The sequence below is a fragment of the Ictidomys tridecemlineatus genome, chromosome 4, assembly GCF_052094955.1.
Source record: "Ictidomys tridecemlineatus isolate mIctTri1 chromosome 4, mIctTri1.hap1, whole genome shotgun sequence".
NCBI classification, from domain to species: domain Eukaryota; kingdom Metazoa; phylum Chordata; class Mammalia; order Rodentia; family Sciuridae; genus Ictidomys; species Ictidomys tridecemlineatus.
The window spans coordinates 47290590-47317539 of NC_135480.1; the positions used below are offsets into that span (position 1 = coordinate 47290590).

Sequence of the window (26950 nt, forward strand, 5' to 3'; positions counted from 1 at the left end):
ATCATTTTAAGTAAAAGGACAGAGACATCACTTTTCTATATAATCTTGAGGGATGCTGCCAGGTTCAGATCCTAGCACTACTTACTAGTTATGATCTTAGGCAAGTGATTTAACAATATGATTACATATAATGTATTTGAATATACTAATTAATAATTATGAGGAATCAATGTATTTGAATATACTAATGCATGTCAGATTCTAAGCCCAGGACCTGATACATTAGGTTAATTCACCTAGACTAGTAATAGGGAATTCAAGAAATGTTTTTTGAAATTATATAAAATCATATCACAATATGATTGCATTAAACCTTTCAGAGGGATTCACAAATTTTTGTGATACTTTCAAACTGTGAGAGTGGGAAATGGCTCTCTGAAGAAATCAAAAGCTCTGGTTTGTAGCCCCTGCCTATTTCTGTGGTGTAAATGTCCCACCACCACAGCCAGTTTCAGGTTGTCAACAGGAGTTCACAGAACATGAAGAAATTTAAGAAGAAATTTAAGAAATTTAAATTTAAGAAGAAATTCTCAAAATCGTCCTTTGTGAGCCAGTATGAGCCAGCTCCAGCACACCCTTGCTTTCAAGTATCCTTCTGAAGCAGAATTAGTCAATAAGCCTCATCTCAAGATTCTGTTCAGCAGGAGGTGAGAGGAGGTCATACAAGAACAGGAGAATCAAATGAACCCAAGTTTCTGGTGACTGGGAATAATTTTTAAAGTCATTGTGATTTCTCATTAAATCACTCAGAACTTAACTCATGTCTGTACCTACAAAAGCAAAACAAAATTAAAAATTCTCTATGCATTTTTAATAGTAGGAAAGGTTTTCATGGAATGAAAGCTTGGGAAGCAAGAATTAGGTTATGACACAATTTAGTCAGAAAAAAAATCTAAGACACAATTCATATAATTTCATTTATTAAAGAAGAAAACTTTCTTTCCAGCATATTCTGTCCAACTGTGAAATTCATTTTAAATGTTTGGAAAGTGCAAATCTAACTTTTAAACAAAACTGCTGGCCAGTTAAAATACTCTGGTTTCCAAGTTTAAAAAAGTCAGGCACGATTATACAGTGAGAGCAGAGAAAACAGATGAAGTGAATCACCCGTGACAATCTGTCACATTAGCTCTTGTGCATTTCAACATCTGCAACTTAAAAGCCACAGAAGTCAAAAGATAAAAACAAAAACCGATTCCCAAGGACCACCTACTGTTTGATGATGTTGCTAGAAGGTTTCGCCTTCTGTCTATTTCATGTAAAAAATAAATTAGGTATAAATAAGGAGGTGAGGAGAGCTGTCATGTACTCAGGTGTGTTCACAGGTGTGTAGTGTACTCCAAGCGGCAGAAAAAGTGTGTGTGGGGGGATGCCTCTCCTCTCCAACACTCACTACACGAAACTCTCCTCCATGTTGCTACAGAGTAAGAAGGAGTCCACAAGCCGGGGCTGGACCAGCTGCTGGAAGTCAGAGTCCTGCAGGCCTTCGGGGCAGACCCCAGCCAAACGACGCAGGGCAGCCTGGGGAGGAGACAGATGACACAGGTCAGGCAGGGCCCTGGTCAGGGATGTATTTCCTTCAGCTGTCCTGAGAGATGTGTTTCAGGAAGTGGCACATTTAAAAGACAATCAGACCTGATCATCTTGGCCATCTTGCACCTAGTGAGCATTTTGTAACTTGGTCACCATGATATCCTTATCACATGATCACCTGGTTTCATTTATACCTTGGAAATTAAGGAAGATGTCACCTTAAAAACTCAATGATCACTGGACGCAGTGGCACAAAGCTGTAATCTCAGCTGTTTGGGAGCCTGAGGCAGGAGGATCGCAAGTTCAGAGGCAGCCTCAACAAAAGCGAGCCACTGAGCAACTCAGTGAGACCCTGTCTCTAAATAAATTACAAAATAGTGCTGGGGATGTGGCTTAGGGGCTGAGTGCCCCTGAATTCAACTCTCCCTACAGGGCCCCCCTCGGAAAAAAAAAAAAAAAAAAAAAAAAACCTCAGTGATCTTAATAGTCTTATTATCTTGGTTTTTCTTTTCTTTTCTTTTGGGCCTAGGGATTGAACTCAGGGGTGTTTAACCACTGAGCCATATCCCCAGCCCTCTTTTATTTTTTATTTTGAGAAAGGATCTTGCTAAGTTGCTTAGGGCCTCGTTAAGTTGCTGCCCTTAAACTTGTGATCCTCCTGCCTCAGCCTCCCAAGCCACTGAGATTACAGGCATGCTCCACTGCTTGGCTCATCTTGGTTTTTCAATCATTTTAGGAAACTTGTTATTTTAAAGAACTGTCATTTTAAAGACCTGGGCTACTTAGTGGCCTCTGTAAGTTCAAAATGTGTTCTTTCTAGAGACTAGAACTGTTAGCAGCATCAATGGAATTATATTATTGCTTCCAGATCCCTAGAGCAATCTTACAGTAACAAGGATTATTTATTTACCCATAAATGCGGCAAGGTCTTATACAAAACACTATAGGGGAGGGGGACTGGGGCTGGGGCTCAGTAGTTAAACATCCCTGAGTTCAATCCCCAGGACCGAGCAGGGGTAAGGCATTGGGTTTGATCTTTAGCATCACATAAAAAAATAAAATAAAGTTATAAAAATATATTTTTTAAAAAGTTTAAAAAAAACACTATGGAGTGGAAAGAAAGAGGGAAGAGAGGGAAAACAGTCAAAGTCAATAAAGATTCTGCCACTGAGAAATAAATTCAAGTCTAGCAAGAGGGGTGAAAGTCCCCCCGCCCTCACTGACCACTGGATATGAGATTCCGCTTGATGTGCATGTGCCCTTGCTCATGCTCTTCTGTGACACCGAGTCCCTCCCACTCTTTCAAAGCCAGCAGATACATCCATTCTTGTCACCTCCTCTGGGGAGCCTTCTCTGATTACCTTGAAGCAGAGACATTCTGCCCTCCTCCCTACACTCTGGGCCCCTGTGCTGACCTCAACCCTCTCATACTTAATCAGAACTGGTTTTTAGGTGTTTATCTCCCACATTAGACTCTGAGTTCCTCAAGGATAGGGATCTTGTTTTATATTTCTCTGATACAGCAGGCAGCCCAGGGTTGACACCTGTTTGATAACAAGAAGTAAACAAATGAGGTGCTTTAAAACCAGCCTAAAACATTGCTGAGACATCAGGCCAAGAGAATGAATAGGGAGGATGATATGAGCTGGTCTGGGGGGCACAGATGTTGTCAAGTTCAAGCCAGATGATGCACAGGGTCTAAGTAACTAGTGACAGGAAGTAAACTCCCCAAACTACTGAGTCCTGCCTCTCCTGGCATCGGACCCACCCCAAGGGCTAAAGAGGCTAAACTCCACAGAACTTTCTGATTCCTCTTGGCTCCAAATGAGGAAATTAATTTTAAATTGTACTCACATACATAAGAAATATTTTTATTACTTGCAATATCATTTCTAAAATAAAAACTGAAACAATATATGGACATTCCTACATTGGATGTATAAATCATTAAAAAATGCTAGTAAAAAGATACTCAACATCTACTATCAAAAAAATAAACCGAGGGAAAAAAAAAATGAGGGAAAAAAATTGTCCCCAAGATGTGGAAACAGAACCAGGGAGTGTTCTGCAGACGAGGCTATGAGGGCAAACATGCATTTTGCATCTTCAGAGTTAAGAATAAAGTAGAGCAGAGGGAGACAGAAAGAAAGAGAGAAAAGGGACACATCAGTAGCAGCATCAATGAGTTAGCACAGTAGAGAGAATAAAAAATAGAGACAGAACAAGGAGGAGACATTGGGATGGGGACACGGAGATGAACTTGGTGAAGGGAAAGGGAGGGGGCTGCAAGGGTGATGGAGAGAGAAAGAAATAGTGACATGGAGAAAGGGAGACCTTGGAGGTGATGGGAGAGAGGTAGGAGGTAAAGAGGCAGAGAGGAAAACCAAACCAAGACTAAGACAGAAAACAGGCACCCACATCCCCCCAGGGTCCCCCAGAAAGTGTACAGGACGTGAACCCCATGCAATGCAGCATCCAGCACCCTCAGAAGACCCTACGCCCTTCCAAGCCTTTCTCTCAGCCTCTGCCTTCCCAGGAGGGTTAACAGCCAGCCATCACAGAATCTTAGTCCCAGACAGCCTGAAAACACCTAAGTATTAACACAAGCCCAGCAGCCCGCTGACAGCCGCTTCATTAAGGAAAAATCAATTCTATTTGCGAGAGGCGATCTGCGCTGTCACTTTCCCAGACACGGGAAACAATAACTGAAATTTACTCCCTCCACTGGAAGAGAGCCTTCGAAAGTGGAATTAAGGCCAGGGTAAGAGCAGGAAAAGTAGCTCCCGACTTCATCTTCCAGGATGGGATCCAAGTGGACCCATTTCCAGCCAGGGACCATACTCCTAGGTTGGAACCCTTGTGGAGTCGAGCCATGGAGTCGAGCCCTCAAACACCGGTGGCTGGGGAAGGAAGGAGGAAAAGTCCCCCAGTCTATGAGTCAGACAAGAAAGTAGTCCTGTGGAAATACAAAGAGCTAGGAAAAGAAGACCACTATCCTAAGAAGGTTCCAGGCTAGAAGGGGGTAGGAATACAGACCCTCCCCTATGAGTCAACAGTAAGACCAGGACCATGAGACAGCAGGAAAGAAAGCTGGTTGGACATAAGATGGTCTGATATAAAAGCCAAATCTCCAGAGTCAAATAGGTCTTTGTTTGAATTCCAGGAGCTTGGAACACAATCTGCCTGAGGCAGGAAAGATAAAATGCAAGAGGGGAGGCCCAGGTATATACTGTTTGCTTGCTGCCCCTCCCACCACAGAGGGCCCCTGGGAAGGTTCACAGAGGAGAGGGATGTAGATCTGAGCCTTGAAGGATGAACAGGATTTCAACAAACAGTTGTAGAGAGGGCATCTGCTTAGGGCACAGGCCAGGGCACAGTTCAGGGTACTGCAGCTTGGTACAGGGCCTGGAGACAGTGGGAAGCCTTCAGACCCTGGGGCTGAGTAGGTGGACAGTAGCCCTTAGATAATCGGGAGCCACAGAATCCATGGGGGTTTCATGGGAGTGTCATGATTGTCAACTGTCATTAGGAAAATTAACTCAGCAGGGATGGCTTAGGGAGCAGGGGCTACATCATCTTGATCATCCACAAGAAAAAATGGAATCCCTTTTCTTCTTGAAAGTCCCTTGATTGATTAAAGATAGTGGCCAAACCCTTCTATGTGCCCTCCTTCAAACCAATAGTAAAAATGGCCTTGGAAATGGTAACAAGCCCCACTGTCCAGGAGCTTAAAGGCTTCCAAGTACTTTCAATGCTCCTAACATTTCCTTGGGCCTCTTCAGTGGAGCAGTCAAGATAGTAGTAGTTGGGGCCAATAGTGTTTGCCAGCTATTAATTTTTACTTGCTAGATCAAGCAAACTTAAGAGGGCCTATGAACTTGGATGGGAGTTACATCTTCATTTTCCCAAACGTCTAACTGAAACTTAGAGCAACAAACCATAAAGTATTACGGATTGTGAAGATACCTTCCAATATCACTGATAGCCATTGCTAGTCAACATCACAGTACTCATTATACCCATTGCTAGAGAATATTCAATGTGTTAATTAAAAAACGTGTACTACTATGTCACATGCTTAAATATTTTAATAATTATCTTAATATAATTGAGTTTCTTTTTAATTCTGTATATTTTATCATATACACTTTAAACACTGTTTTGAGAATAATATTCATCAGATTGCCAAAGGCACAGAAAGCATTAATATTACCCTGTATGTCCCAGAATAAGAGCCACAGAAGAACAGAGACTTTTTTTTATTCCACGGATATATTCCCAAGGCCTAAAAGAGTAAATGGCACACAAAATTATTCAGTAAATGTTTATTGAGTAAAATACATAGCACTTTGACTTACTCAATGTCACACAGCTCATTAATGGGGAGACCAGGACAGGTCTGTCTAACTGCAAAGCCCCCTGTTTCTACAGTTACACAAGGCCCATCTGCAGCTTCCAGAATTGAGCTGGGCTCAGTTAAAAAAATGACAGGGTGAGGAGAAGGCTTTACTAGGACTATGACTCAGCTTGAAAGAGCCTTCAGATCATTGTTTCTCCTACGTGTTCACTAAGGACTAAACGTCTGGCACCTTCCTCTGGAGGTCAGTGCCCCTGTTTATACAATGGCTTCCCAGGGCGCAGGATGCTTCCAATTGGAAGCTACTGTGCCCTGGGATTCATTATAGCCCCACTGAGGGAAGAGTAGACACAAACCATGCACACACTTCCCTCTGCCACTGCTGATACTATTGTGGTGGGCCCCTACCATCAGTAAGTTGGGTGGGAATCTCCCAGAATATATTGCTCAGGTTCAAGGTGAAGATACTAGCGACTGGCTGAATGGTCCTCCCTGTCCTGTTAGGTTCCCTCTCGTCCTATCCCACAAAGGAGGAGAGAGCCACAATGTTGGTACAGCCCAGCAGAGGGGAAAAGAAGACTTTTCTCATAGTGGCCACTTGGGAACATGCAGGAGACATCCATATCCTGGCTCCCATGTACTGCAGACACCATGACATTACCACCACCCATTAAGATTTCCCTCAAAGGTTACTAAAATAGAGGCGGTGGGACAGCCCATGTCTTTCACATATATGAGCTCATATAATTTTCATCACGATTTTTCATTAAGAAAAATAAATATTACAATTATAACTCTTTTAAGAGAAGAGCTAAAGCTCAGAGAGGTTTGAAGCCTTAGCTGAACCAAGTGTGGTATAGCCAGCTCTCCCGGCCTCCAGTCTGCAAGCCTGAAGGCCAGGGGGAAGCTGGGGAAGGCTGAGAACTCACCAGGCAGGCCACCAGCACGGCATCACTGCTGTTCCTCTCTGATGGGGATCTGCAAAGCTTGATGAGACGCGACATACCTGCACGAGACACAGGGAGACCCTCATGTCCTGGACAGGGAGGTCCAGCCAGGCTGATCCAGAGGTGCTGGTCCTGCCTCACACACAGGGCCCCCCTCTCTCCCCTAATCTGCCAAGGAAGGGACTGAACCCACCTGGAGGAGAACGTGGTTTAGACTTTCTACTTCAGCTATGAACAGACCCTGATCAGGGGCAGCCAGAGCTGGAGCATCAGAGTCAAACTCCCAAGGGCCAGGACACTGGCCAAGACTGAGCTTAGTTAAAATGCAGCGGAGGCCTTACCCATCACTCTGAGAAAGGACTTCCAGCTCATGTACATCTGGTTTTACCAGAACTGTTTAACATTTATGTCGGTGCCAGAGCAACTTCCCAGCTAAACTTCCCCCACCCCAATTGTCTATTTTAATCAGAAAATGTATTGCAGTTAAAATTACCCAAAACTAAAGACTCTACTAATGTTTCACCTGAAGACTCACCTCCCTGTTCAAACATTCTTTGACCTCCCCCACCCCAGAGAAACATGGTCTACTTCTCATGCCTGAAAATTGTGCTTTGAAGTTTTGCTCTTATGATACTCCAATGCAGATATTTTTTCGATATTGGTCACCCCCATGAGGCTTTAAGCCTGAGGTCAGGACAGCAAGGAACTAGCAATGACTGGGTGATTTCATGAGTGAACTAATGAACGAGTTAATGGCAAATTATTGAACCAACAAATCTGTTAATGATGGAATGAATTAGTGAGTAAATAAACAAATGAGTGGATAAGTAAATGAATGAGTAAAAAATAACTGCATAAGTGAGTAAATAAGTAAATGAATGAGTGACTGAAAGATCGGGGTCCTCATTAACAAGGTAACTGCAGGAGAGTGACTGTTCTGGCTAACTTTTGCCTTTTTAATTCTTTCTTCTTCTTTCTTTAGCCCCAAATTATAAACTAGACTACAGGGCAATATCCCAGGCCTCTAGCATATCCCAGCAGCCAGAGCGAGGAGCTTACCCCAGCTAGTCCTTGCCTTGTATCCCACTGAAGCCACCATGAAATCGGGGCTGTTCCCATCCCCAAGTCCCCCTCTCCACTCTGGCCACAACCAGCGTCACTCACAGCTGAGCCGCACGGCTTCCCGGGCCACATCTGGGTCTCGGCTGAGACGGGCCAGGGTCACGGCAGCTTTCTGCTGGACTCTCTCGCAGGCTGCCACCTCAGCTGGGGTCCCAGATCTTGGCTTCTCTGACAGCATGCCCACGATGAGCTGGACTCCTGGGGAGGAAGTAAAAAACAGTTGGTACCCACCTCCAGCATGGGGCCTTTCCCATGGGACCAGCTGGACTGATTTCTACAGGGCTCAAGCACAGGCTGTCAAAGGACTTATAGGGTCTCAACCAGAGGGTGTACACCACACATAACCACCTCTTTCCTTTTCCTATCCTACCGGGGTGTGCCTGGTTCTGTGTACCGAGTCACTGTACTGGGAAGGGGCATTTGGAGGACATCAATATATATATTTTTTAATGCTATTACTGAGCTTTTATGACATGGCACTGTGCTAAGTGCACAGTAAATGGGTGATCTCCTAAAACATCCCAATAGCCTCATGAACTAGGTACTATTAATTCCTCATTGAGGTCCAGAGAGAGGGGATACATCTTGCCCAGAGTCACACATTGGGTCCTTGGGGGGGTTGGTCCTGGAACTCAGACAAGTTTCCATCTAACACCTCTTGGCCTCTGAGGCTGGCATTTGAAACAGTTCCAGAGGTTACAAGTCCCCTGGTAGCTAACCCAAGTGTAGGCTGGAATCACTAGATCAAATATTTTACAGCAGTTCAAACACTGGAAGAAGGTGGAAGAGTGAGAACGTGAGATTTTAGTCTGCCCCAAATCCTCCCACTTTCCCTGAACCAACCAGACCTGTCTTTTGAATGTTCTACCCACATCCACTCTCACCTGGAGCCTTTGCCCACCCTGTCTTTCTACAGAGGATACCCATTTCCCTTTTATTGTCTAATAGCTCACATCCTGTGGGTCTGTGTCCAAATCTACCTTCTTTGTGAGCCATTTCCCAACTGCCTCAGCCTGCACCCACGTTCCATAAAAATCTAGATTTTTAATTATTTCTAAAGAATTATCTCCTTTTTAAATTTTTAAAAATATTTTTATTTGTTCTTTTTGGATATACATGAAAGTAGAGTGTATTTTGGCATATTATACATACATGGAGTATAATTAATTCAAATTAGGATTCCATTCTTGTGGTTGTACATGACATGGAGTTTCATGTAGTATATTCATATATGAACATAGGAAAGTGATATCTGATTCATTCTGCTGTCTTTCCTATTCCCACTAAACTCCCAACATTTCTGCATGGTAAGAAGCCTATTAGAAGTTCACTCTTTTAGATGAGATGGATCGGTCCCTGGTGAGTCCACTTCACCCATTTTTTTTTTTAATTGTCTGGACCCTGTAAGTATCCTGTGGCTTAGATCATGGGCTCTCAGAGCCCAGACTGTGCGAACAGGCTTGCCCTGCCCAGACCTAGGAGTCCTACTATCTTCCAGTAACCTCTAGTTGCATTGCCGCCATGATAGATCTCTCAAATCCTGCCCCACTTCTGTAAGTAGTCCCCTCATCAAACTCTCCTAAGCTAAACCCCAAAGAACAGGAAGTTTGAGCAGTGCTGGTTCTATGCCAAATACTCTCCAGCATGCTTCCTGGGAAACCTCACATCATCCCTATCAGGCAGATGTTATTATTGTTCCATTTTGTAGGTGGAAAGGCAGAGAAGCCAAACCATTATCAAATAACCGAGTTCAAATCCATATAATACAGTTCCAGTTCTCATACGTCAAGCACTATGTTAGCCCTGCTCTGGGGCATCATTCTCTTGTGGATGTTACACCCCTACCATGTGTCAAGGCAGAACATCCTTCTGGATTGGGAGACCCTCTAGGACAAAGGCAGGAACTTATTTAACAGTTTTCATTGTCCACCACAATGCCAGGCACATAGTAGGTCTTAATAACCGGGGACCAAACAAGCCAAGCACTTTGAAAACCATAAAACCCTCTACAGATGCCAGATATTCCAACCTCAAGTACACAGGCCTGCGGGGCCCACTCTCATTGGCCACTTGAGCGTAAGAATAAGTGCTGGAGGCTGCGGGCACAAATGACACCACGCAGCCTCTCCTCTTGGCCTCAGCTGGCTCAGCACAGTTTCTCATTATTAGCTCAATCACAGAAAATTAACACAAAATGATGTCTTTCAATTAGTATTAGAGCCGTGGGGGGTGGGGAAGTGTATGTTTGGTAAGAGGCAGGGCAGCCTGCTCAAAGGGGGATCACAGGAGCAGCCACAGCCAGCCCAGGCTCCCAGCTCACTCTGCCTCATTAGCGTCTCTGGTCTCCAACCGTCTGCTAATTGCTCCCTTATTTCCCAGTCACAGGAAGCCCTTGCCACACCCCTCCCTGCTCCCAGCTGCAAGGCATCCACCTTGTCCTCTGGCAGAGACTGACTAGATCAGCTCCCAGGCTGAGGATTGGCCTCACCTCACCTGGACCTTGCTGAAGCCCTCAGTTCAAGGTGGAACAGGGGGCAAATGAAGAAGAGATGCAGTGGGTAGAGGCATTAAGGCTGCCAACCCACCCTCTGACTCACCCCTTCCACACCCTTCTTTTGAAACCAAATCAAATGAGATAGGGACAATTTTAAGTTGGAATGCATGCCTTGGTAGGAGTATATTTTTACTTTGTGAATCATAATGAAATATCTGCTTTCTCCTCACCACTTTAGTTGAAATGACAACCACCATCATGACTCCAATTCTGAGACCATTTGCCCCCTTCCCTGCTTTTTTCCACTCATGGCACTATCACCATCTGGTGTTCTCTATCTTCTCCTTCATTGACTCTCTCCGGGTAGAATGTTAAGCCCATTATTACAGTCTGCATATGAGGTGTCCCCTGAAAGCCCAAGGGTAAGACCATGCAGGAATGTTCAGAGGTGAAATGATTAGATCATGTGAGCTGTAACCTAAACAGTGGATTAATCCACTTGATAAGAGTAATAATTTGAAAGGACTACTGTACTGGGCAATAACGATAGGCAGGTAGGGTATGACTAGAAGAAGTATGTCACTAGGGGTGTGCCTTTGGGGTTTATATTTTGTACCTGGTGACCCTCCCCCCCAACCCCTGCCTTCTGGCCACCATGAACTGAGCAGTATCCCTGCACCATGCCCTTCTACCATGATGTTCTGCCTCACCTTAGGCCCAGAGCAATGGAACTGGCCAACCACAGACTGAGCCTTTAAAATTGTGAGCTCAAATTAAACATTTTCCTCCTCTGAATGTGATTGTCAGGTATTTTGATCACATTGACAAAAAGTTAACACATCTATGAAGGTGATCAAGTACTTATATACTGGCCTGGTTTTACACAGAAGCACACCTACACACACTCCTACAAATGTGGAGACATGTATATATTTATGTAGCTACATACAGGAAGGCATTCACATAACATAAAGGTATGTGGCCCAGTATACCCAGGTAATTCATACAACATGTGCACCGCTGACCAGACGTACCATTCTCCTGAACAATGTCAGAAGCACACTGCTCCAGAACAGACATGTTTGCCAAGATGGTCACGATCTGAAAAAGAGAATGGAGAAACGAAGAAAATAGTCACACAAGATTCCAATGATGCTCTCCATAGACAGGACAGCTAGGGCTACAGAGTGCCCCTGCAGCCCAAGACTCCTTACTATTCACGCCACCCCATCCTTCCATGGTATCTTCTTCCCTCATCATGAGCTCCGGCCACCCAGGTATAGTCCCCCAGTGAAAATGCCCATTCACCAGCATATGGCTCTGGGATGGTCCCCAAGGACCCTGGGACCCCAAACAAGGAGAACAGTATCACCCTGAGTGAAGCTGGGACCCAGATGTCTTCCTGCAGAGCCTCTCTGGACCCAGGTTCTACAATACGGATAGACTGGACAGGTCACTGGACCCTTTGTTTCCTCTGAAATGGCTTGTCCTCCTGAAATTCCCCCCTACCCTGGATTAGGTTCCCCCATCTCTCTTTCCTTGGTTCTGACCCCCACCTACCTTTAATATGAAATGAATGAAGGCTGAGGTCAAGGTAGAGAGCATTCATGTGAAGAGGCAGCACTACACCCCAAACATCATGTATTACAAGGAATTGAATCAGAACTTTCATAGTCAGCTACACTTTATAAGTTTCACTTGTTGATCATCACTGAAGGACAAGGTCTTCAGTCATGGGTCATGGATATTAGGCAGACAGCAAGGTTTGGTTACAACCTCATGAGCTGTAACCCACTCCACTCCTGGCATAGTCAAGGGAGCTCAGTCAACTCACAGCACAAAAGTGGATTAAGAAATGGGCCAGTAAAGGGCTCCATACTGTATAAGGTGCCAGAACACCACTGGAATTTATTGAAAACATGCTACCTGTTGAAAGAGACCACCTGTAACAATGCTCCTGAAATAAGCAGCAAAATGAAAATTCACCCTCCTCCACAGGAGCAGAAGCACTCTCAAATGGTAATTTTAAAAATAACAGATTTTAAAGCACTCCTTGCGGGTGTAGGCCTACTCTCCTGAATGCCCCTTCAAAGCCTCAGGCACAGTATAAACAAATGCCATGTCTCCACCTCTGAGACAGCAATCTCCAGAAGACAGTTTAGGCAGCTTGAATTCTGAAACTATATAGCAATTAGATGTTTACCAAGAAAGTATTACCTAGACTTTAATTGGTCTACTATTGGCACATTGCTCTAGAAAATAAAGCATGCAAAAATCTCTTAAACAGATTTTTTTTTTAACAGGGAAAAGCTTGCCATATTCATAGAACATCTCCCCCTTCTCCTCTAGACATGTGATGAAAAGGGACACCACCTGCTGAGGTTGCTTCAGCATCCCTGTATTGTGTATCAGCCCCTTCCAACTCAGGCCTGGGCAGGTCTGGGTGGAGAAGCATGACTGGGGTGGAGACGCAGGAGAATGTCCCAAAACCTTCATGTGAAGCCAACTCGGCCACACCCAGTGTTTTATCAAGGAAGTGACAAGCGAATGTTTGCATTTTAGAAAGATAGTAGAAGAAAAGGAGGCTTCATTCTTGAAAGTTCTTTTTTCTTCTTTCAGAGCTATAAGTGTTAATGGATTGAGTGGAAGGAGTTTGAGGAAAAAGACAGTTAAAGATGCAGTCAAAAAGCGGAAGGTTCCCCAAGATGCATAAAGTGCACAGGCTTAAGAGGGAGGAGCTACAAGTCCTTGTAGTTCATCTGGTTTCTCCGAGCATAGCTTCTCTTAGCACCAAAGAGGCTGCTGCACTCCAAGCACCTCCAGCCTGGGCTCTCAGAGATCCTTGCTTGAAATGCAGATTCATGACATAAGAAAGGAAGAAAAAAGGGAAGGAAGGAAGGAAGGAAGGAAGGAAGGAAGGAAGGAAGGAAGGAAGGAAGGAAGGAAGGAAGGAAGGAAGGAAGGAAGGGGAGAGGAAAAAAGAAAAAAAACCTTTGTCTGAAGCAGCAGGTTCATACATAGCAATTATCCTGTGTGTCAAAGGCACCAGGTAGGTCTTTGTGTCAGACTAATTTAGATCCCGTTAATGAAAATTACTTCCTCTTTACAGAGTCTGTACCCCATGTGGTTTTCTGAGGTACAGATGAAGTATTCAATTAAGCACAATTTGAATAAATGCCAATTATGCCCTGCTTTGAGTCTCCCTTTTGAAACATCCTTGTATGCACTGTGATGTGGATGGGAAAGAGGTCACTGGTTCTTTCAATCAAGCCCACACCTGGGATTTTAGGGACAACTGGTTTACCTGGTGGGATACAAGCTAGCAATGCCATGGGGGGACAGAATACAGGAGCCAGGCAGACAGCTTTCCCTGGCCCAGGCTCATTCAGTCCAATCTGATGGTGTTTAATTAAATCCTATCTCTCCTGTTCCCTCTATAGATATTTGGTGAACACAGCATCACCCTTGAGAGAGACCCTAGAGAGAGGCAGCATGGTTGAGTGACTAAGTGCCTGGATCAGCCCAGGTTCAAATCCTGGCTCCATCACTTATTTTCCATATGATCTTAGCCATGTTACTTGAATTTCTGTACTTTAGTTAATAAAAATGTATGAGCTTCTTATTGGTGCTATAACAAATGACTATAATCTTAGTGGCTTTGAAACAACACAGTTTTTATTATCTTATAATTTTGGAGGTCAGCAGTCCTAAATGGGTTTCAAGGCGCTAATATCTAGGTATTGATATCTCTGCATTCCTTCCAGAGGCTCTAGAAGAGGATCCATTTCCTTACCTTCCAGTTTCCAGCGCCTGCTCACATTCCTTGCCTCCTCGCACTGCATTACTCTGACTCTGCTCCCCTGATCATTTGTTCTCTCTGATCCTCCTGCCTGCCTCTTACAAGAATCCATGTGATTACATTGGGCCCATCTATATAACATTCCTATATCAAAATCCTTAATGAGTTACCTTGTACAAAAAGCCTTTTGCCGTGTAAAGGAACTTATTCATAAGTTTTTGAGATTAGGACATGGGTATCTTTGGGGGCAGAATTACTTGGCATACCACAGGAGATGAAAAAAAAAGTATGTTATACAATTGTAATGAGCATTCAATGGGTTAATGTTTCATCATACACCCAGAACATTTGTGAAATAAAATGATAATAATCTGCCTCTGGATAGCCAAGCCTGGAAGGTCCTAGCATTGAAATACAGGGTAAAGGAGAACAAACCAATATAACACCAGTGCATCTGGAGCTGAGCATGGGTTTGCCAAGAGTGAATAGGCGATCACTACCAAAGGGAAGAAATGCCTTAGAGCTGGAGGAACCCTTCAGACCAGAGGAACAACCAATATCATACTTGCTACCATCTGTAGGTCCCAAGCTGTTAATAAACTAAGCAAAGGACTCTTAAGAGGCACTAGAGAGCACATATATCCCACACCATATCCTCGGTGCTTGCTTTGCCCTTGACTTGAAAGGAGGGGTTTCTGGAGCAGATCAGGATTGGATAGTATGATCTTGGGTCCTTCCACCCCCAAACCTCTTTGGATTTGTCAATAAACAGCATGTATCTTCATGTGCCGATAAAAATATCCACCTCTTTAAGTGACTTTTCACCCCTCACACACTTTGTATTTGCCCATGCACAGGTGGAAGCAACACAGGCCACATGCTAATTCACACATGTAACATTCCCCACCACATTAACTACATTTTCTGACCCTACCTTCCTGTTCCAAAGCTGACATTCCCCGTCTCAGACCCACATCAATCAGTTCCACTACATATCTATGAGCCTTTTATTACTGAGCATCTACTTTGATTGCAAGCATCTCAGCAGCATTATTCCATCTAATAATAATAATGAATGAGGACGGAGAAAATGTTATGGTCCCCATTACCCAGATGAGGATTGTGGCTCAGAGAAGTTAATTGCTTTGCTTTGAGGCTACATGGGAAATAGCAGAGCCAGGATTTGAAATCAGGCCTGCCTGAACCCAAAACTTGTGCTGGGTTCATATGTCATATTTGTACATGACAGAGCTTTATAAACTATAGAGGACTTTTGAGATGTCAGTCAAAATTACAGCTCCTAGTAACTGGCATTTCTGATAAATGGGCTCCTAATAAATGATATTCAATAAGGTCCCAGAAATGTTAAAACATCTGGTCACTTAAAATTTCTATGGGAAGTGGAATGTCCACTACCTCTCTGAAAGCAATGCAAAGATCACAAAAAGTCATGCTCAGTAAAAGTCTCTTGTTGTCGATTAGATGAAACAGCCGGTCCTCTGCAATCTCAATTGTCACTCTTCAATGGGCAGAGCCTGGAGGCAGCCCCTTTCTCACCCCTGTCAAGTCTGAAGATGGATTACCTGGACAGGATAGGCCCTGGGAAATACCACCTGGGATTAAAAAAATCACTTGTTAGGATGCTCTTCTGATAATATCCAGTTGCAGCCCACATAGCCCTCCTCTAGATTAGCAGAAGGGGGTGTAAGAATCCTGTCCCAAGGCCCCTCACCACTGTCCACACCCTGAGGGTGGGTACAGGATAGGCATGGGCAGCAAAGCTTCTGTTGGGTAAATGACGTGGACTCAGCTTGCTGGGATGATGGATGGGTTCTCAGTGTCCAAACAGAGATGGACAAAGCCTAGATCCAAGAGCAACAGGCTCAGTACAGCATTGGCGTCATCCGCAGATTCATTACTGGAAGCCTCGAGGGGCATTTAATCTCCTAAGTATTTCAGGGGGTGGTGAACACTTCAGAGCCTCATTCATCTTCTTTGTCTTCATTACAGAGAGTCCTCTGATCACCTTAATCCTCCCTCTGCCACAGGAAAGAGCCATTTGTTTCTTTAATGGGTGTGCTCTCACTAGCTAAGTGGTTGCTCAGAGCCAGGGCAGAAGGTGAAGCCATCCTGAGGACAGTGGGTGACGTTCCTGGCTCGGAAAGGAGGACAGAGAAAACTCCCAATTCTAGATGCAGAGAGAACTGATATTTGCCTACAGCTTACCCACAGCCTACTCAAGCCCTCTCCTTCCCAAGAATCACTGAGGCTTCAAGAGGTGATCGGCCACTCCTGGTGAATGGAAGGGGGTCTCAGAACCAAGCTAGAAGAGGCATGCCCATTTTACAGATAAGGCCACTCCTTTCTGGAGGTTCCCACTCACTGCTGTGTGCCAATAGTATTGATAATGCTGACAGTGGCTTCCATTCATTTAATAGCTTCTATGTGCCAGGATCTGTACCAAGAATTGTATTCATTAATTTAATTCTCGTTTCAACTTTGCAAAGCACGTATTATCTATTCCCATTTTACAAATGAAGAAAAGCAGACTGAACTGCACAAAGTGATTATTAATAGCAGACAAGCTTTAAGCCTAGGTTATCTGACTCCAAAATCCCAATTCGTATGGCCTCATTACTTGATCTTGTATGAAATGAGCAGAGTTAGCCACAGGAGAGGCATTTGAAGGTGAACGGATATTTTGTCATGTTAGATTGGTGCAATTGTGTGTATGTAGCTTAAGAAAAGAATATAAGGCCGGGCACAGTGGCACACACCTGTAATCCCAGCAGCTTGGGAGGCTGAGGTAGGAGAATTACGAGTTCAAAGCCAGTCTCAGCAAAAATAAGGCACTAAATAGCTCAGTGAGACCCTGTCTCTAAATAAAATACAAAATATGGCTGGGGATGTGGCTCAGTGGTTGAGTGCCCCCGAGTTCAATCCTGGTAACCTCCCCCTGCCAAAAAAAAAAAAAAAAAAAGAAAGAAAAAGAAAAGAATATAAGGAAGATCACATGGGGTGGACCCTCCAGCCTATTCTCCATACCAAGGGCTATGACTACAGTAGACGTTGGCTAGCACTCCCATCAGGAGACAGGATGGCTGCTCCTCAGCTGTTCACACTAACTCACCTTGTCTCTATGGGGGATGGTCCAACTCTAAGAAATAATAAAAGGACTGGAAAGGAAGTCTGGAACCATATCATGAATGGCTTGGAAGGCCCAGTTGAGGATTTTGGATAATTCACTATTGGCACTTCTCCTTGGAGCACCAGGTTTGAAAAACAATGATATTCACTGTTTTTTAAGAACTTACTAGGAGCTATAGCAGGTCATTAGGTCCTAACATGTATTATTTCTCATGTACAAATTTTCTTTGGGAGTTTCTGTGGAAGCTTCCCTTCCACAGGTAATTCTGAGAGTAGGAAACAATGGGTCAAGTGCCATCTGGGTTCTTCCCTTCATCCCGCAAGCATTTTGGGAACTTCACCAAGGGTGAGTAGAGGACCTAGAACACAAAGCTAAATCTGCTTCAGCTAAGAGATAAGGCTGGAAGAACCAGATGGGGATGAGGGACAGTAATGACAGGGATGAGCTGGGCTGGGAGTTAGGGGATCATTTAACTTAAGAGTTCAGGTACCCAAAAAAATTCACAGAGACCTGAAATCTATCCTGATCCACTCACCCCACCCCTTGGTGGGGAAAGAGCAGGCCAAGCATGAACCAAGGTAGAATGCAATAAAATCCCAGAACATCAAAGCTCAAACAGGCTTTGGAAGTTCCTCATTCAATGTCCTCAAACACTTTTAGTTAGTAAAACTCTTATTTCCCCAAAGACCTACCTGGAGTTCAAATATATAAAACTACCTGTCACAGATGTAGAGGTTGAGGCTCAGAATCAAAGTTTGCCCCAAGCCTCTGTGTTTGTGTTCCTATTTTGTGTGTGTGTGTGTGTATGTATGTGTGTGTGTGTGTGTGTGTGTGTGTGTGTGTGTGTGTGTGTAAGCAAAGAAACAATTCACTGCAGAGTACAATGTCAGATGGGCATTAATATAACAGGGACACAGACTTTAAGAGGAGGTCAAGGGGACCTGCCCATGGATCTCTCTGCCTCTCCAGGGTATACAGTCTGAATGGCACAGAGGAAGGCCTTGGAGTCATTAGATGGACAAAATGGGAAGTTCATACAGAGGCTTCAAAGTCAATGAAAAAAGGTTGAGAACCTGTTCATCTTCCCTCCCCCAGAGTGCAAAGCTCGAAGTTCCAGAGGAAGGCATTAACAGGACTGACCACGTCCTGTTAGGCCACGCCATCCTCCCAACCCCGGAAACTGAGCACTGGTCTTCTACCCTCCATCCACGTGGTGACAGCCCCTGGGCCTGGTCCCACCCAAGCCTCTCACCTGGTCCCGGGTGTAGGGCGTGTCCACTCTTTGCTTGTCACGGCAGGCTTCCAGGAGGACCCGGATGGCATTCAGCTGCAGAAGCATCTCACAGGCCATCGTATCAAAGAAGGTAATGTTGGCAAGGGCCGCAGAGGCCAGCAGGAAGACTTCCCCCGACGAGGCCTCTTGGCACAGTTCTGGATGGCAAAGAGGAAGAAAATTTTCCATGCCGAGCGCTTTCATCTCAGTTACCTCACGTGGGTTCTCACAGTACCTCTGGGAGATAATTTGTGTGGGTGTTGTAGTACCCATTTTTACAGATGAGGAAAGGAGCTACTAGAGGAAATGTCTCTGTCTGCACAGGTGGCAGGGCTGGGACTGGAACAGTGGTGTGTGACAACAATTTGTTTATTCACCAAGTATTACTGAGGGAAGACTGTGTCAGACACCCCTGGTGTGTTGGGATAGCCTGATTCCAGGTCACATCCCTGGCTCAGCTTATTCCACCAGTGGATCAGAAAACAAAATTTTTAAATTAATATAACTAATTGCAAATTCTGAAAAATATGAGGGAGAAAATGAGTGCTAAGACAGAAAATAAGTCAGATCCTCTGGAATATATAAGAAAAGTGTCCCTAAGAAGGTGACTTCACAGCTGAGACCTTAAAGAAAGAAAAGGGCTAGTCATAAAAAATATTTGGAGGAAAAGAACGTTCTAGAGCAAAGGAATACAGGTACAAAGGTTGTGAAGCAGGAAAGAACTTCCAGCCTATCAGTGTCTTCAGTAATGTAAATAAAACTGCTGCTAAATTTGCCTTAAAGAAGAGACCAAAGTTAAAACACAGAGACTCTACCTCTCTGGCTGCCATTAGCAGAGCTATATTATTTCCTTTTGGTCCCCAGAAAAGGGTCCTCTGGTTGCAGGTAAGTCCTACACTGAGCTCCCGAATGTCAGGTTCTTTCTCTCTGATCCTAGTGACCATAGCCATGCCCTAACCAAATGCCCCCACTTACCATTGTAATTGCACGAAGGGTCTCTAAGGGGAACTGTGCCTATCCCTCATCATCTGGCACATCCCCCCCATGGGCTCCACAGAACCTGCAATAGCCTCCTATGGCAGGAGGAAGCAGCAAAGGGCTCTGTCCATGGTGCTGCCCATCCAATGATCCTGACTCCTGACCCACAACTCCAACTTGATTACCAATCAAGGACCTCTACAACTAATAATACTTCCACAAAAACCCCAGGGGGAAAGGCCACACTTCAAGAAAATGGCCCCAGGAGAGAAATAAAGTTCAGCTTTCAGAGTTGAGCTATCTTACATCATGGCCCCTAGCTCTTGCTTCAAGACAAGCGTCTACGCTGCCAGGTTCTGACATCATAAATAACATCACCTCCTGTCACCTTTCAGTGAAATCAGGACTACCCAAAAAGGGACATATAACAGCATTAGTCAAACATCTGTGGTGCACTTAAGTTCTGAGCACCCTCAAGGTAGACAATGGTTGTCCCTGTTTATGGATGGGGAAGATGAGTGTCAGAGAAGCTAGCAGTGCTATTACCATATATATATACAGTGTTGCAAAGTTGTAAAACTGCTATACGGCTTGTACATCATTAAATCATTGAATCCTTATAGCAATCTAATTTTTTATGGTATTGGGGATTGAATCCAGGGGCACTTTAACACTGACTACATCCTCAGCATTTTTTTTCTTTTTGAGACAAGGTCTCACTCATTGCTGAAGGTCTTGCTAAGTTGCTAAGGCTGGCCTTGAACTTCCAATCCTCCTGCCACAGCCTCCAGAGTCACCGGAGTGCTATATGGGACTGTGCTATCACACCCAACAACAATCCAGTATTTATTATAAATTATATAAATGAAATTCTATAAATTCTATAAATGGTTTGCCTGATGTCTTCTGGATAGTAAGTAATGGTCAGAGACGAGGATCAAATGCAGATCTGTGATCCAACCCCCCTCAGGCTAACCTCCAGGCCTTGGTGGAGCCTACAGAAATCAACTGGCCAACTTTGCTGCAAGATTTCTTCTAGGTCCAAACACTCCCCTTCATCCTCATGCAGTGGCCATTACTGCCAACACAGCAATTACTAACCCAACTGTCTAAGTGCCTTTTAATTTTGCTGCACACTTATTTGAACTACAGTCTGAGTCACCTGGGATGTTACGAAGATTAAATGGAGGATTCTAGTGACTCATTTATAAATGTTTCCAGGGAATGGCAAGAAATTGGAGGACTATTTCCCACCAAAGAACAGAGCTCTGGCTGGCTGCCCAAAACATATATCCCATCTGCTAAATCTCAGAGTGGGCTCTACCATGCATCTTCATCAAGATGAAATAAATAGGAAGACTCACACAGGGAGAAATCTAGTCTGGACAAAGAAGCAGAAATGAGCACATGAAAAAAATAAAAGGCTGTTTGGACTATATATGTTTTGGTTTATTTATTAATTGATGACATTTATAAAATGGGAGATTTTATATATAATTTAGAATCTATGCACTATCTTTAAAATAATCTAGGCCTTTCCTACATGGAAACAATCAATGGGAGTCCACTTGATACAGAATCCAAACCCCTTTATTCTCTTCTTCTATCTAGTTCTGTACTGGAAACACAACTCTTGTATTTCCTGTGGGGCTCTGATGGTTGTTTGAGTTTGAGATTTCATGCATGAATCCTAATGCTACTGTGGGCCCTTGAGAAAATTCCTCAAGCTCTCCAGGCCTATACTTCTTTTTTCTTTTCTTTCTTTCTTTTTTTTTTTTTTTTTTTTTTTTTTAGAGAGAGGAGAGAGGAGAGAGGAGAGAGAATTTTTTAATATTTATTTTTTGGCAGACACAACATCTTTGTTGGTATGTGGTGCTGAGGATCGAACCCGGGCCGCATGCATGCCAGGCAAGTGCACTACCGCTTGAGCCACATCCCCAGCCCCCAGCCCATATACTTCTTCTCTTATACAGTGTGCACTGAACTTGTGGTCTCTTGAATTTCCTTCTAGTTAAGACCTTCAAAACACTTCTGTGTTTTCTTGATTGGAAATTGATGTGGATGTTACGAAATCAATCTCTCCGAGCCTAGCCTGTAGGTGTCATTGCCCCTGTGACTATAATCAGCCATGAAGTCAACCTAACTTATGCCCACTATGTGCAAAATATTGGCAGATGGCAATATTCTATAGCTAGAATTCCCTTGAGAGAAATAGATTGCAATTCCACATTTTGTATATTAGGAAAATTATAACGTGAGCTTCAAAATATGGCAGAATCCTGTCACTGTCTGCAAGGGGGTGCTGGCCAATAGCCATTTATGGAACAGATGAGTGAGAAAAGCCAGAATCCAAACCTAAGTGTTCTGACTCCCAACCAGGTTCTATGCTGCCCCTAAACACATGTTATTCTAGATATCTCCCAGACCTGGTCTGGTGACCTCAAGAGCTAACCCTACATTCTCTAATTTAATTTTCATTCAGTTTAATAAGATGTGGATATCTAGATAGTGACAGAAAAAGGAAGAGAGGTTAGAAACATGGGTCACTACCAGCACTTTTTTTTTTAAAGAAAGGAAGTAGTTTGCAAAACAAGTTCCCTAAGGATTGTCATCTAGATGAACCCTTTTAGTGTCTGCAATTTAGCAAAGAAAATCTAGAGAAAGAGAATATTCCAAATAGTAGCCTATGATTTTCCTACCAGGAGTCTTCATATCCATTCAGAGGTCCTAAAAGAATTAATACTTTTAGTGCCCCATGATATAAGACCCATGGTGGGATTTCCTGCAATAGGTGGTGGGGAGTACGCTTTCTCTGAGATGTCACCTGCTCCAGTCATTACTGCTAAATTGGTTGGGTACAATGAGATTTTAGGAACAAAGCCTATCAGAGTCTCTCTGGGAAACTTTCAGGCTGCACTGCTCCCTGGACTCCCTCTGAAAGGCCATTTAATCCATTCAAGTGGCTTCTTAGAGGACTGCATGCCATTTTAACAGGAGACTTCACAATGGAGCTCTTGAAAGCCTTACTCTGCTCCATTAATGATGGCGCTTCAGCAAATGTGGCCATCTATGCAGGAGACATTTGGGACTGGGTGAGCTTTCCTGAAGACAGCTGTGCCAATGCCCTCTCACCCAGGGGTCCCCCAACCCAGGGAGACTCACTGACAAGAGCTGTTACGATCTCCTCCATGCTCTCCAGGAAGCTACTGAGGTGCTGGGTGAAGGGCAGATGTGGAGAGGTGACTTGGGCCACAACAGCTGCAGCCTCAGCCCGCGTGGCCTCTGAGTGGCTGTCATCAGTCAGGATGTCGGCCAAGCACAGAACACCATCCACCTGCAGATGGAGAGAGGCAGCTTCCTTGTGCATCCTAGGAGCATCACTGCTTATGTCCGGAGTGAGATAGACTCAGAACCCCCAGACGGCCATTGCTGGACCCAATGTGCAGCCAAGGTGATGCGGCCCCCTGGGTGACCCCATCTCTGACACCTGCAGATCTTTCCTTGAGTCCAGCAGAGATCAATGCCCTCCCATGGGCTTTGAACATACAGACATCTAGCCAGGTGTCCAGGGATTTGACATTGAGGGACTGCTGAGCTAACTGTGACTAACTATTGCCCCTTTTTGCCCCAAGTCTCACCTAAACCCTTTGTGAACCCTCTGAGTTCTGAGTTCTGGTGCCACTTCTCAGGATGACAGTATAATGTTATACACCACAATAAAATGTAGTAGAAAGACCACTCACCCAGGAATCTCATCCCAAAATTCCAATCCTGGTCTCTTCCATGCCATCTAACTTAGCATGAGTCACTCAACTTCTCTGAGACTATTCCCTCCCTCTTCCACAGGGAGTTGGGAAATTAAAAGAAAAAAAAGCAGCCAAGACTTATCTAGAAGAGATGTTTGAGAAATTCTGGCTCCTTCCTCTCCTTAACATTTAGCAGCAGGCTGAAATCAATGTGTTCCTTCCCTACCTAGTCCTCTGCCATCTGCCCCATAGAAAGAGAACTGCTTCCATGGAAGCCTTATTCTTTCTGCTCAACCAGAGCAATTAGGTCTGGAGAGACATAATAGGCAGATAAAGACTTCCATTTCTCTGCCCTGCCTCCGCCACCCCCATCAGACCTGCTCTTGGTATAATAATAGCTTTTGCTTACCAAATGCTTATGGGGTGCCAGGTGGAGTGTGTATGTTATTGTACTGGTGATTCCTTGTAACAGCCTGCTGAGATCAGACAAGGAAACTGAGACATAGAAAAGGTTAACTGACTTGCCCCAGACAGTTAACTCTAAGTCAGTGGTTCAGGAGTTGAACCCAAATGGTCTGGCTTCAAAACCCAGTATTATATAGAAATATATTGGAGGCAAAGTTCAGTTGATGACAATTGAGTATGCTACTGATGCTGTAAATTATTTTTAACAAAGAAAATTATATTATTTAAAAAATGGGTTTTGAACAGGACATTACACTGTCATCCTGAGAAGCAGCACCAGAACTCAGAACTCAGCTTCACAAAGGGTTTAGGTGAGATTTGGAGCAAAAAGGGGCAAAAATTTGTCACAGTTAGCTCAGCAGTGCTACTGCAGTCCCTCAAATGCCCCTGGACACCCGCCTGCCTGAGAATCCTGCCACCAAGCCCCAAAGATCCCTTCTCTGATCATGAGTGGGAGGTAGGGATGGGGCAGGGAAAGAGGAGGAGAAGCCTGTGCTGATGCTCCCCACATCTGCCTCTGCCCTGAGCCTCCTGTCCCTGTCTTCTTACTTTCTGCCACTCAGCTCCAGTGGGTCTCCAGAGGTCTGACTTTTGTTTGACTAATTACCACCACTGAGTTCTGTGCCTCCCATAAATGGCTCTTGGGAGCTGTAAGGTCCATTAGCTGTGAAAGCCTTTGGCAATCTCAGACTCAGAGGAGACAAATGTGGAAACAGGAGCCCAGGGAACTGTCCGCAATAAAACTCACCTGGATGTGCTTAATAAAAGGGAACAAACAGCAGCCAGCTAGCCCCCAGGAGGACTGGATCCATGCCAGGTACTTGACTAACAGGCCCTTGGAGAGGGGCCTTATTTGGGCCCCAGAGAAGGAAACGGCGGGGAGGGGGGCTCCTCTGGGCCTAGAAACAGGAAGCAGCTCCACAGCCAACATAAGAAACCTTTTAATCACCTGGCTCTCATCCCCTTTCCTCCTTCCAGTACAAATCAACTCTGTTGCTAAGGAGCTGTAGCATCTCTAATGGAGACATTTCCCAGTCAATACAGTCTCCCTGATCTCATTTTGGTTGCACATGGGGTTGCTATCCTGGTCCCCTGATTCAGTTGGCAATACCAGTCAGACCCAAACTAGTATCCTGTCCTGGTCCCCAGCCCATGCTTAGAGATAGACCAATCTGAACAGATCAGAAAGACCAGGGAATCAATGGTCCCCAAGGCCTGGTGCCACCCAAGACCCAGGCACCAAGCTTGCTTCCCAGCCCAGAATGTTGCTCTACAACTCCCCTGAGCACATATTATGTGCCAGATCTCGTGCTGTGGCAATAGCAATCTGGGCGGGGAGGTGGGGGATAGCCCTGCAGTGCAGGGGGTGACTCACATCTACAGATACCATCAAGAGGCTGTGTGATTTGGTGCACTATAGAGAGGCCTCCTGGAAACCACCCTTAACTTAACACAGCCCACATCTGGGCTCCCACGCCCACTACATCTGCTATCGTCATTGCATTTATCACACTGAAGGGCCCTGTTTCTCCAAGTGGGCTTGGTGGTGGCCCAGCTGCATAAAACAAACCACAGATTCCTTAAAAGCAGAATCCTGTCCCAGACCCAGACCTATTCTGCCAGAATCTGGAGGAGGCCTGGGAATCTGCTTGTTAACATGGCCACACGGATCTTTATGCTCCAGCAATTTGGAGAAACACTATTGTGATGTGGGTCTCGGTTCTTGTCTGTCTGGCTCCCCTGTCCCCTTGCCAGCCCTGCAAGCCTGGGGACCACAGCTTGTTCACTTTGGGCTGCTCCAGGCCTGGAATATGTTGGGTTTTCAGTAAATGGGAAACAAATGCAGGGAGGTAAAAATCTGACCTAAGACTTAAAGACACACTGTAGACTTGAAGTCTGTCTCCCTGTAGACTAGTAAAAGAAGAGAAATGGAAACGGAGATGGAAGGATATTGAGAGCAAAGGCAGTTAGCAGACAGGACATCAGTGGAGAAATAGCCAACAACAAAACATAAATTCCACAGATGCTCGACCCCAGGAAAATGACCTCAGCCTGATGTGGTCCTGATTTTTTTGTTGCCCTCTGGATTCCCAGAGGGCCTGTGGGGCTCTGGTTTTATAATTATCAATTGCCTATTGTCTTGCATTCCTTCTAAATTTGTTAACTATGTGCCAGAGCTCTTCTAGTAGTGTACTGTTTATGAAATATATCATCCCTTTGAAACAGTCTATACATATATATGTATGTATATATCCATATATAATTTACAAGGAATAACAAATAATAAAATGACCACCTACATATGTATATGTTTATACTTAACATCCAGAAATTCTAATCTTAGCACTAAAATCAAGAGAGCCTCCCCCAACCTTTTTTTAATCTCTTTATCTCTTCTTTCCCCGTTGGATAGGCCATTACCCTGAATTTTGTGTTTATCATTCCCTTACTTTCTTCAGAGTTATTGAATGTGTATTTTGTTTAGTTTTACAAGATTTCGTAACTGATGCAAGTGGCATCGTACTGTATATACCAATTTGCTTTCTTCCCTAGTTAGATTGTTTATGAAACTCCTTCCTATCATTGCACATGGCTGTGGTCCATTTATTTTCACTTCTGTCTGGTATTTTGCTACATAAATTGATTGCAATTCATTTATTCATTCTTCTGACAATGGGCACTTGACTGGTTTCCCAGTTTTTGCTACAATGGACAGTGCTTCTAAAAATATTCTTCTAAATGTCTTCTGGTAAATAAGTGCCAGTTCCACTAGGGGTCTCAATCTAGGAGTGGAATACCTAGGGCATAGAATTTACACATCTTTTCTTTATTTTTGCAACATGATCTGAGTAGCAATACTCTCAACAGAAATATATTAAAATTATTTACCACCAGTAGTTCTTGGTATTTTCAAGTTTTAAAAAAAATTTTGGCAATTTAATGGGTATAAAAATTGTATTTTAACCTGTACGTCTCCACCTACCAACAAGATTGAGAAACTTTATTTCATTTTGCTTTGCTTTGTCTTGGCTTTTGATTATTGCAAGTTGGATTTCCTCTACTATGAATTACCTGTTCGTAAGTTTTA

The 26950-nt window shown here is 44.2% G+C and overlaps 1 protein-coding gene across 3 annotated transcripts in view; it reads right to left on the bottom strand.

Annotated features, from left to right (window-relative positions):
- Nucleotides 1-903: 903 nt before the first annotated feature.
- Insc (INSC spindle orientation adaptor protein) overlaps nt 904-26950 on the bottom strand; it is a 120711-nt gene continuing 94664 nt past the window's right edge. For all 3 annotated transcript variants that reach the window (XM_078046433.1, XM_005326771.4, XM_040284708.2), the window contains exons 8-13: nt 22814-22985; nt 18653-18831; nt 11488-11554; nt 8002-8157; nt 6820-6896; nt 904-1521 (exon numbers count right to left, since the gene is read on the bottom strand). In XM_078046433.1, coding sequence (XP_077902559.1) covers nt 1393-1521; nt 6820-6896; nt 8002-8157; nt 11488-11554; nt 18653-18831; nt 22814-22985 — 780 coding nt within the window. In that variant the 3' untranslated portion in view covers nt 904-1392. The remainder of the gene's footprint in view (nt 1522-6819; nt 6897-8001; nt 8158-11487; nt 11555-18652; nt 18832-22813; nt 22986-26950) is intronic.